Source organism: Taurulus bubalis (assembly GCF_910589615.1).
Source record: "Taurulus bubalis genome assembly, chromosome: 16".
NCBI classification, from domain to species: domain Eukaryota; kingdom Metazoa; phylum Chordata; class Actinopteri; order Perciformes; family Cottidae; genus Taurulus; species Taurulus bubalis.
This window is the reverse complement of record NC_136604.1, coordinates 4,573,500-4,585,706: the sequence shown is the minus strand read 5'-3', so window position 1 is coordinate 4,585,706 and position 12,207 is coordinate 4,573,500. Positions and strand designations below refer to the sequence as shown.

General features: G+C 43.6%; 1 protein-coding gene across 1 annotated transcript; it reads right to left on the bottom strand.

Annotated features, from left to right (window-relative positions):
• Positions 1 to 198: 198 nt before the first annotated feature.
• Positions 199 to 11,591, bottom strand: ints8 (integrator complex subunit 8; the record flags this gene model as incomplete). The annotated part of the gene is made up of 28 exons (XM_079232275.1): positions 199 to 403; positions 829 to 872; positions 1,037 to 1,101; positions 1,172 to 1,245; positions 2,204 to 2,254; positions 2,397 to 2,500; positions 3,021 to 3,139; positions 3,223 to 3,284; positions 3,482 to 3,541; positions 3,649 to 3,682; positions 3,796 to 3,980; positions 4,393 to 4,514; positions 4,717 to 4,921; positions 5,111 to 5,221; positions 5,414 to 5,544; positions 5,627 to 5,802; positions 5,955 to 6,025; positions 6,944 to 7,085; positions 7,202 to 7,302; positions 7,389 to 7,541; positions 7,669 to 7,776; positions 7,944 to 8,123; positions 8,256 to 8,307; positions 9,116 to 9,187; positions 9,299 to 9,439; positions 9,743 to 9,917; positions 10,382 to 10,520; positions 11,568 to 11,591. The coding sequence occupies 28 exons, from the start codon at positions 11,589 to 11,591 to the stop codon at positions 287 to 289; spliced, it is 3,018 nt and encodes a 1,005-aa protein (XP_079088401.1). The 3' UTR covers positions 199 to 286.
• Between the last annotated feature and the right edge of the window lie 616 nt (positions 11,592 to 12,207).

The following is a 12,207-nucleotide window of genomic DNA, read 5'->3' as shown; positions in this document are numbered from 1 at the left end:
TTTCTAGCCAACAGATTAAAACCTTTTGAAATGCTGTGAGCATGAAGCCTGATGAAAGCCATGCAGCAGAAAGCTCCGGCTGACTAAAGGGCCTCACTGATCTTTACCCCGCTGTTGTAAACAACCTTTTGTTTGTGGAACTCAGGGCTGAGGATAGTCAGTGATGCATTTATTTTTGTTAATGATTACACGTGTACATATGAGCAACTGTATTTATTTTTTACTACAAAATAAAATATACATTTCCCCCCCAACCCGAAAGTATGTTCATTGGTCCACAGGTCTCCTAGAAATACAGCTTGGCCATCGCCTGCAGGAATCTCTTCTTCCTCTTCTGAGCAGCCAGCTGCAGCACTTCCTCTGGGTTACTGGTGTTCAGCTCCGTCTGGCCGATCGCTTTTATCTACCAAAACAAAAGTTGGGGAATTAACACAGCCTCTCTCTTTAAGGGGATACTTAAAAGGCTTTAATGTTATATTGAGTTTTAAAATGTGTCTGGTTCATAAAATCCCTCTTTCAACAGCATTTTAAACTACATTGACTTCTTCAGAACCATGTATGTTACACGTACGAAGAATTTGTCTTGGCGGGTGGTGCATACATGAGACAAACAATGACAAGATGTCAACTCAATCCTGATTTGTTTTACGCTCACCAAATAAACGCTCCCTGGGCTGCTGTCACTGACTACTAAGACCAAATAATGTTGAATATTTACACTTCAGATAACTGTTTACAAGAGCTGGGAGCATTTAAAACCCCAGTGGACAATGAATGCATCACACAAATGCTGTAAATATAAAGACCGATCAGGTTTCCTCTGCTCACCGCTATTTGTCTCTTCTCCGTCTCGCCCCGTTTGTGATGAATATCTGAACGCACCGTCAAGGAAGAACAGGTGACAAACGTAGATATGGTAGTGGATGGTGGGTTTCTTTAAAGAGTTCTACTACAATGGCCCTCAGGGACAACTGCCTAAAGTAGCACCCCGTTACAAGAAAGGCCAGTACTCTGACGGCCTGAAAAACAAGGATACGCGTGAGGAATTCCAGGATGGTGACGTCCCAGATGTAGTCGTAGAACGAGTCCATGGCATCGTGACTGCGGGGACAGAAAGACGTGAGCGGTGTTCAGAGTGCTGCTGCTGGCGCGGCCGAGCGTCACGACGTACCTGTTCTGTTCTTGAAGCGCTTTAAATGCCGTCATGTAGTCCACCTCTCGGAGGAACTGGCAGAGAACGGCAACCTAATGAGGACGCCAGACAAAACTAGTTTAACACGGGAACTTTGAGACGGCAGCGTGTGGAAACAAACAAACATGAAACGGAAGGTGTAATAAAACGGGAGACATCTTCAGAGGCACTGCTGCAGGAATGAAACCGTGAACCAATTAAACTACTTTACTCCGGACATGGAAACAGCCTCGTGATTCATTTTAACCAACAGAACACCAACATATTTTAGGCCCTTTCCTCGAAAATGTCATACCCAAACTAAAAAGGGTGTATCTCTGCAACCACTAGGGCCTTTTGAATAATGATGGTGTTATAATAAAATGTACACATGTGAGATGTTGTTCAGATGTGTAAATATCAGTCTATATGTTACTGGTTAAGAGTAAATGAAGATGACACACAGAAAAAAAAATGAAAAGGTTTCAGGTCCGCCTAGAAAAAAAGCACTTTCAGGATGATGATTTCTTGAAAATGATGCAGGTGTACGGTCCAACTCTAACCCAAATCATAGCTCAATATGTGAACATTCTCTAACCCAAATCATAGCTCAATATGTGAACATTCTCTAACCCAAATCATAACACAATATGTGAACATTCTCTAACCCAAATCATAACACAATATGTGAACATTCTCTAACCCAGATCACAGCTCAATATGTGAACATTCTCTCTGCAAAGGTTGACTTTGATAAAGTGAAGCAGAACAAAGTTAGAGAGGGTTTAGTTCAGAGAACATTCAGACGAGGACTACAAAATTTACATTGGGGCAGATTTGCACACATCTGTGACATTTGAATTTTTTCATGTACCAAACCATATATTTCACTTTATTACTTATGGTGTCCAATACAGCAGTTTGGGGCTTTCTTTCATAAAACAAGCTATGCTTTACAGTTGTATATAACAATCGCTCAGTCTTCCCCTAGAGGGGGATGGGTTTTAAAAGGAGCAACCTGTGACCTCTGACCTGTGTGTGGCAGTTCATCATTGAGCAGCACTTGATCATCCTCTTCAGGACCTGCAGACAACAGTCAGTGTAACTCAGCCATTGATTCATTTTCACAGTGGACTGAAACTACAATTCACAGAATCTTTTTCCATTTTTGTAGTTCGCTCATACTCGTATTATTTTGTAATCACACGGCCGTGGTGAGAGCTACCTGGTCGGTGTAGACGTCGGGGGGGACAGCTTTGGTGAAGAAGTCAGAGCCCACGGCTCCGGCCTGGAGGTAAAGGTTCAGTGCAGCAGAGTATTGATTGGTCGCTGCCAAAAACAGAGAGACGAACAAGAAGGCTTCAGTCTAACAGACATCTGAGAAACACCGGCTCTGTGCAACCACATTTACATAGAACTCGCTTGAGTACAGTTGAGGCCCTTGTACTCTACTTGAGTATTTTCTGCTACTATATGCTTATACTCCACTACATTTTCTGAGGAACTTTGCTAATTCAGTTGAATTAACAAGTATTATAAAAAGGGGCCAATCTGCATAATAAATACTTTTAGAACTCTAAGTATATTGCTACTTATTTCTTCACTGTGGTATTGCTGCTTTTACTTCAGAAATCGATCTGAATACTTCTTCAACCATTGGACTGTTATAGTCCTGATGATGTTGATGTAGTCCTGATGTCTCAAAAAGTTTAATCCAAAACCAAATATTTTGTTTTGCTTGCTACTACTGCAATATTTTGCTTAAATCCACTGGTGAGCAATTTTAAGAACTGTAACTTTGATTAAATTCTGCAGCAGAAAAGCAAATAGTTGATGTCTTGTTTCTCACCAAAGTAGATATCCGCCTGCGTGATGATCCACGACTGGTTATTAGGGTTCAGGGTGAGGGCGTAGGACACCAGCTCTTTGACCGTCACGGCCACAGCTTCCACGTCTACGGCCTGGATGCTGGTACACACACACAAACACACACACACACGTCACATTTACTGGCTTTGTTTGAGAAATATTTTAGCAAAAATGTTTCTTACGTTGCAAGAGTAGATGGCCAGATGGTGAGGTGTTCTGCTGTCACTTCATTCACAATATCATCCTAAAGAGAGCCAAAGAGAATGAGACGAGCAGATTGTGATAAGCAGCACAGGGAACTACTTTACATGTCCAAACTGGAACGGCAGCAACAACTACAATCAAACTACGGTACGGCGAGTTGTTCCTCCTGCCAACAGCCTGGGTGAGACTCACAGTGTGCAAACTGTGACCATCTAACAGCTGGAATCAGAGACCTACCCGCACTATGCTGTGGAGCTTCACGAACAGCGAGATGAGGGTCGTCAGCACCAACGGCTCCTGTGAGACGCAACATGGAACCCGTTACTTTTGCATCAATAGCGCCTCATCCAGGGTTAATGGAATGCATCCACTGTGGGATTAGGTGTAGTTGATTGAATACTCACTCTGAGTTTCTTGATGAAAGTGATGAATTTGCTCCTACATGGGTTAGAAAATTAAAATAGACCAGGATGAGCGTGGCTCTTGTGTGTGTGTTTACATTTGCATTATTCTTCTAAAATGGTAAGTAGTGGGGATGTTTGTGAGCGTACCGGTACAGGATGCCCATGGAGGACTCTCTGTGTTTGATGAGGCCCACTCTGCCGTCGTGGTTCCTCTTGTGCTGGATGGACACGCTGCAGATCTGCACCACCACGTCCCACAGCTCCTTGGCCGTGCGCCGACACTCTTTAGGACCTGGGAGCTCTTTGCACGTTGACGCCAGGAGCTGGCCGAGCTGTCGGGAGGACACGGAGGGGAGGGGGGGTTGCCAAATATGTCCAAATTAATTGTGGGAACATGTGTATAAAATGATGTGCAACAAATATTTTTATTGTTATAGAGTATTTCTTTTTTTTTTTGATGGCCACATGCGGGCGGCGCTAAATTCATACTTTAAATTATTATCTTGGCTATTATTGCAGCTGGCAAAATTGCGTCTGAATAATGAACTTTATTGAAAATCTTAAGATGTAAAGAAATTCAGTGAGCCCCCCACCTGTACCATTACAGGGAATATGGAGCCTTTACAGTAGCCCAGTAAAGTTAAAGTAAACATCAATATAATTGCAGAAGACGTATAAGAGACAATGGACGATCCATCTACCTGCTACAATGAGGCAGTGACGGACTCTTTTGAGTGTTTTCACCTTGATGTACGGGTTGTTCATGACCAGAGATGGCGGCACCTGCAGAGTCAGGTAATCGTTCTCCCTCCAGTTCAACATGAAGGCGACACACTCCTCTCCTACCACCTGACGCAGCGGCAGATCTGGAGACGTAAAAAAGAACATGACAGTGTGTCTTAAAAGTGTATGCGGTGTTTCGGGTTGGGGAGAAACACAATAAAGAAATAAGGTCATAATAATATATGATTCCAAGCCTGCAGCTTGAGCAGAGTGGCAAGATTTAACACGCATTAGAACACTTCAATACTAATCCCAGGTGTTTCTGCAGCGTTTCCATATTCTCACCGTGAATCCTCATCTCCAGGTACCCTCTGACCCTGCTGACCAGGTCGGAGGGCGGCCGCTCCTTGCTGCCCTCGGCCACCATGGACTCGTGCGCGCGGACCTCCAGCAGCAGCATCTCGTTCAGCATCACCTGCCTCAGCTTCGGGGAGAACTCGGTGACGAGCTCCAGGCAGGCGGAGAAAAGCTGCCGAGCGTGGGCGAAGTCCTGAGACGACAGGAAACGGGGATTCAACATTTCTACTCCTATCCGATTCTCACTGCTCGGAGATGTTGCTGTAATCAAGCTGATGTACTTGTACCAGGACCGTTTGAATATTGGTGATTGGTCAAGTTGGACAAGCTGATTCCTTATTTATGAAAAAGTGAGTGAGCGAGTGAGTGAGTGCAAGGACACCTTTATAGATATGCAGTGGAGTCCTTTGGCCATGAGGATGTAAACCAGGTCCCTTGTCAGGTTGTCTTTAATGCCGAGGATCACGTGTATGTAGTCCGGAGGAACTTCCCACTGTGCACACAAACAGAAAATGCTATTTGAATTATTTCAGTTTATATTTCATTATATCCGACAATTAATAATGTTTTCCACAGTAAGTTGCGTTATTTTACATTTTGGCATCATGTGAATCTACGTGTACTGTGTTTATTACTCGTAATAGAGGATTTAGTATAGAAATCTAAAACATGAATGACCTCCGACCTTGCTGTTGACCCTCCAGAAAGGTCGTTCCGCAATGCCGTGGAGCTCGATGAGGATCTGTTTTATCCTGCGCGGCTCCAGTAAAAGGATGAGCTGCTGCTCCAGCTGCCCGATGCTCACACTCGCCGACGCTGTGGAGAGAAGAAGTTTAACGCACGGCAAACAAGCGGATACATCTGGATGTCACGTACAAAAGAAATCCCAGTGCTGCACCTGGAATGTCGTAGAAAGACGGCAGAGGCTTGGCGCTGAGGTTGATCGTGGTCGATCTCTTCCTCAGCTGCTCCACCAGGACCTTCCTCTCCTCCTCCTTCAGCAGCTCCATGAAGAGCTTGTGAGAGGACACCATGAACAGCAGCGGCAGCTCCTCCAGGGTTTCACACAGAGTCCTGCAGGATAAAAGATGATTTACTGATGAGAGTATGTTAACAGAGCCTCCCAGCTGTAGGTTCTGTGAGACTAAACAGTTGTAAAGTCACGTGCACTAGTACGTCACTGTGTAATAACTTCATGAAGTGACCTTGACTCTGCTCTCACTCACTTCATGAAAGTGGCCATGTTTCTTCTGGAGGTCTCAGACGGTCGGTCCTTCTCCAGAGAAAGCGTGCACACCTGCAGGACAAAAATATTGGATTTAAAAACGTGCAGCAGCTTTTTTATTATATTTATTAATCACAAGAAGAATCCAGATCAGTCCCAGATACACGTTGAAACCCGACTAAAACCTCAGCACAGCTTATACCACCCATGACTTCCTAAAATATATCACAGTAATTATATTCCACAGTGCATAAGAGATGTTGGTTTACCGCTGCCTCGATCGGTTAGTTTGTTTCTGTTATTGTGCGACTGCGAGGTAAAATTACTGTTTTTGTCAAAGGAGTCTCGTGTCTTTGAAGAGAGCATTGGTAACAGCTACAGTTCCCTGACGTAAAGGCTGCCTGACAGTAAGGTAAAGCTGTGAAAATATTATAAATATAGTACACTTAAACTACTATTGAATACATGTGTTCAGGTGTCTCAAACACATTCACAGCAGTACATTGTTTTATTCCCGTGCTGGTACTCCTGTCCGTGTCTCCAAACACTGACTGTGGATAAGTACCTCATACAACCTGACTTCAAAACATCCAAACTGTCCCTTTAAAAAGGCAATTTGAGCTTTAGTTAATAGTTAATATCGGAGAGTAAAGGAAAGACGAACACCCACACTGTTCTCAGTTATGCTGGCTGACTCGATCTCTTCAAAAGGACTGTGTGGGCGTGTAAAGTCTAATTGATTGGTCTGCCGTTACTGTTAGGAGGTGAAAAATGACACCTGTATCATCATGAAACGGTGTTGAGGTGATAAAGTCCCACCAAAGCTCCGCCCATTTTCAACCTAAGCAGAGGGCTAATCAGCCAGAAACAGCCTTTGTACGTTTGCACTTTTACGAGTTGAAGCTCAGAGTTCCCAAGCAAGAATCACTCCTGCGGGAATCTCAAACGGCGCACACATTCTTTTGAGACACAAGAAGGTGAAAGCAGTACCTCTAAAATGAAGTCCATCATCTTTTTACTGGGCTTGAGCAGCAGCTGCTGGAAACGCACACTGAGGATTTCCCCTTCCAAAGCGTCTCGGACGGCATTGCAAACGCACAGCTTGTAGCAGACTTCATCCAGACTCGATTCCCTGTCAGAAACGGGTTGTTGGATGTGCAGATTTTTATAAAAAGCATACAATGCATTTAGCTTCAAGGCTTTATCACACTGCCACTCAGTTTGATTTCGTCTTGGTGGTGCCCTCACCCTTGTTGGACTCTGTACAGGAACTCCCTGAGGACAGACCGCCGGAAGTTGTTGGGCAAACTGCAGCACACGTTGTCTTTGATGAAGGCTTCAATGACAGCCTGTCAGAGAGGGGAACACGTGGTATACACTTATCACTCAGTCAAATATCTTTCTGGTATCTCTCTTGCTCCTTCAGTTGACTGACCTGGTAGCTGTGCGCCCGGATCAGGCTGTTGATCTGATTGTAGGGCATGTTCTGGGAGTCGGAAGGGTCGCAGTCTTCGGTCAAAGCCCTGCAGGCGTTACAGTAGCCGGCCAGACGCTTCTCATCCAGGTGCACGTGGACAGTAGAGTCCAGCTGTAAAAATAAAACAGTTTAATTAAATCAACATGTAAAAATTAAAAAAAATGAAGGACTGAGATAATACAGGACTAAAGGAAGACCAATATGTGAACATGGGTAAGTAATAAACAAGTAAATCTACCTTAGTCAACAGTTCCTTAGCTTGTCTGAAGTGGTCCCGGGCCTTCTTGTAGGCCGTCTGGTCTGTGCAGCCTTGTTGGAAGAAAATGCCTCCCAAATCATAATGCACCTGAAACACCAAAAGAGCAAATTTAGGATTCGCTACATTTGACAGAAACTATATTTTGAATTACAGTTTACTCTGTAGATTCAATATGAAAGTATGTTTTGTTTTTTTCCTCTTTCTAGTCACTCCCTGGAGAAACCAATGAGGTTCATCGTATCGTGTACACGAACCTGACAGTGCAGCTCATCCGCACTGATGCGAAGCCCCGCGGTCGAGGACTCCGTCTCTCCGTTGGCCGCGGCGTCGGCGGCGAGCAGATCCAGAGTCCTCAGGGTGTGGACGTAGAAGTCTTTCTTCAGCTGCAGAGCTCCTTCCAGGACGCTGATGGAGTCGGTCGCCTGCTCCTTCAGCTGAGGGCATGAAAGACAATTTCTTAAGGCAGTCTTAACCAAACCTAAAGTCTCAGGCGTACCGAAATGTGGATAACATGATTATATACATTCACACATAAGCGCTCCCGTGGATTTCCACTTGGTACTCACCACAGTAAGGATGTTTTCCGTCATCTCTTTCTCCTGCTGCACAATGCTTAACCTACGAGAAGCCACAAGACCAGAACTCAGTATCGTCTTCATGCCATTAAAAGATAGATTTAGATGTGAAACGGAGCCTAGCTGGTTCAGTTTACTTGTTCTGTAAACATCTTCAGCTGGACACAAATCAGAGGAGAGAGGAGGCGAGCTAACAGGCATTCAACAGATGAGACATCCTCGCCTCGGACTGTCATTTTAATGCAATGTCAATTAAATACGAGGTGTGGCACAGCTGATCAGCTGCCCATTGTTTAGATATGCTGCTGTATTTCACAGTCTCTGTCAGATGAGGATAACGATGTTCATGACAACTTCTATATTTACTATTAATGTCACCATAATGTGAGGAGATTATTCAGATGCCATGCATTTTGTATTTAATACACACAGAGACTGCATGTAATAAATATTTAATATATTCAAATGTGTGAAGTGCTACAAATGTTTGTACGAAACGTACTATACAAAGAAAGTGACATTTTATATATGATGGACTGCTATGTATTATATACACACTAACACAGTCCTCTCTTTCTATATAACAACATGAGTTGATGTCCGCAGATGTTTGCACTGTGCCGAAAACACCTCCTTGGAGGACACACCGGTAGTTTCCTCGCTCGTAACTTCTCGGGCGAGCCTCCTCAATCCTCGAGACGCATTTTAGGAACAGGGCCGTTCTTTCCACACGAGGCGCTGAGATCGATTCCGGGTCACAAGACAGAGAAGCGAGGACTCGAGGGGGCACAAAATTGGGAAAATGAGAAAGACCCAGAGTGTGTTAACAGGACGGGAGGAGCGGTATTTACATGTTCATCTGGTGAGGCCCCGGTTTGGTCTGCTTCTCTGGAAAGCTGCTCAGCACGATGGTTCTGATGGCCCTTTGAGCGACACAAGAGGAAATGGACGAAATTTACTCTGTGTGACCAATGCAATAACTTCAGCCGGTGTGTCTGGCCTCAGTGAGAGTTTTCCCTGTGGCTCTCACTCACCAGCGGTTGTATATGATGACAGCCATGGCCGTGGTCGGCGGCAGAGTGGACAGCTCCAGGTCCACATGTTTCACCCCCGGTGGCACTTTGCTTACACACAGGAGCTCGTTCAGGAGCATATTTAATACGGGAATGGTCAAGCTGGGTCGGGAAGAAAGATGAATCATTACATGACGCCAACGTCTGTATCAATTACGAGAGACATTAGCTTTACTTTGCTGCCAACTCTGGCCTGTCGAGGTCACTGGGTAGCTCTTTACAAAATGTTGGAACGTTACATTGGGCTTAATCTAGAGGTCAACGTAACAGACTTTAAAGTGAAGGACTGCACAAACACACATTACTGTAACCCCGGAACCTCTTCCATAAATGCAAGGTGGACAAGTTTGAAAGGTTCCACTGGCATCGTCCGCATTATACGTTTTAAAGAGCCATTCCACACACCCTTTCTCAAGAGCATCCAGATCCCACTTCATGTGGGCGGCTACTTCTAGTGCCAGCAGTTTCAGGGTGCGGTTCCTGCGGTTGTCCGGTGGAGGCTGCACCTGGTTCTGCTCGTTCACGGAGGGCTTGGACGCCTGCTCCAGGAACTGGATGATCAGCTGCACCGGTGCCGGGTCTGTGGAAACATACAAATACATGCATCAAATAACCTTTCAATGTTTTGTGTTCCTTGCATAAATCTATTACATGCTAGTAAAAAAGGCACCAAAACTAGTATCATGCCTTTATGATTTGAAAAGCCAATACATTGTTGTACATACAACTTTCATTCTAGATGCACTGCAAGTTTTCCAATATGGTGTCTTATTTTTCATGTTTAGCCCATTACCCACAGGAGTGAGAAGAAGTCACCATAACACAACTATTATGCTAAAACATGAGGGGAACTGTTCTGTCTATTAACTTCAAGCTAAATCAGAGGGAAAGCATTGAGACCAATTAAAGCACCCTGCTGGTATTGAACGAGAGAACACGATTAAGTATTCACTGAGCTGTCCTTGACATTTTATTGGCTCTCGGTTTACTTGCTGAAGACTTTACTACAAATCCAGCACGAGAAAGCACATGACTGTCAGTGACCTGAGTTTGAACTCTGCAGGTGTTTCTCCAGCAGGCTGCCGTCCAGGAGGAACTCAAACCAGGACGTCTGAAGAGGCGTGCTGGGCCGACTGCCGACCACGGCAGCCACCCGGTCCACCGTCTCCGAACTCATCCTCCTCTGGTGAAAAGTGAGAAAGATTTGAAGAAAAACATTTTGTTATCTTTTGAGGCATCACACTGACCAGCAGTAAGATGTATAAGGACTTTGTCTGACTAGATTTAAGTTGTATGTCAGCAAATAATGAAGTGACATATCGTGAACAAAATGATAGTGTTTCATATGCGGGATCAGTTCACTCATCAGGGGGAATGATACGCAGCTTGCAAAGGCAGCTGACTGTAATGTAAACAGTAATGTCATTGTGAAGTCTGAGAAAATGACAGTTAAGATGTATTTGTAATATACATTTTGTTATACATTTAAGATGTTAAACTTAAAGTATGTTAACACTGACGCAAATGCATCTTCGTCTACCTAACGCCCCCACAGGGGAAGACATTTCAGTTCTGCCCTGTTGCCTTTTGTTTACTTGCACCTTTCCATCAACCTGTGTATTCATGATCCCCACCATAGACCGTTTTATGTTTGGCATGTGTATTATTAATTGGCACCTTACTATAAACAAGTAATTATACTGCTAATATTCTTGTGATATTATTGTGATGTGGTAAACATTTCCTTACTGAAAATACATGGCCAGATCAGTACATTTCCTGTACATGTATTATATGTATGTATTAAGTGTTTACAGAAACGCCCTAGCAGATAGTTAGCTACTAATCAATGATAGTATCATTTTATGTAGCTAGTGGCCAGGGGAGGTTTATGCTGATTAACCTACGGTCCCGTGAGGGCGGAGTTTTCAAATTGTCCACAAGATGAGTGGGAACATGAATGAACCAAGGCGGCTCGGGAGTAAAGTATGTTAAAACCAAGCGCATCCCTTCCACCCATTCTCTATTGCTTCAGAGCTACCGTCCTTTTTTACTGATATTCCGGGTAACGAGCTATATTCTACAACCCGGCCTCTCAGGCCGAGAGGGACCGGTTAGCTTACCTTAACAGGCCAAAATGAACAAGAAGAAGATATTTGAGCTAAATGTACACAGACAAATATCTCAAAATAAAAGGCTGGACCAGCTACACGAACTGTTTGCCTTTCACATTATTCATTCTGCGCTTCGCCATCTCGCCGCCAAGTTTCCGGTTCCGGTTTGTTGTCAGGGAGACACACAGTGCGTCGTGTCTGCGCATATTTATACAAAATATTATATTATATATATTTATGACAAAAAAACTGCGGTCAAGTCGGACAGTTTTCAGTTGCCTTCAAAGAAAGGGAGTCACATAAACAGTGACTTCCTGTTAGATCCCATCTGTAGGCTACTTGTAGTTTACAGACCTCGTTCGGATTTATTCATGTGTTTGTAAATATATATTTATGTAGAAATGTATATACACATACATACTTGCACTTGCAAGTTTAATTTAATTCCTAAATTAATACTCTGTTCTTTTTTCTTTCATCCCAGCTATTTGTATTTTTATTATTATTATTATTATTATTATTGTATGTATATTTTTCATCACTGCTGTTTTTATATCTTATTTTTTGTCTGTAAATTGCTGCTACTCAACACCAAATTTCCCCTTGGGGATTAATAAAGTATATATTCATTCATTCATTTAGTTGCATCCTTTGTTCTTTTTATGTGAAACACTTTGCTGCTTGTTTTGATATGTGTTGTATAAATAACCTTTATTATTATACGGGCTATACAGACTTTGACAGGCTACTTTGCGG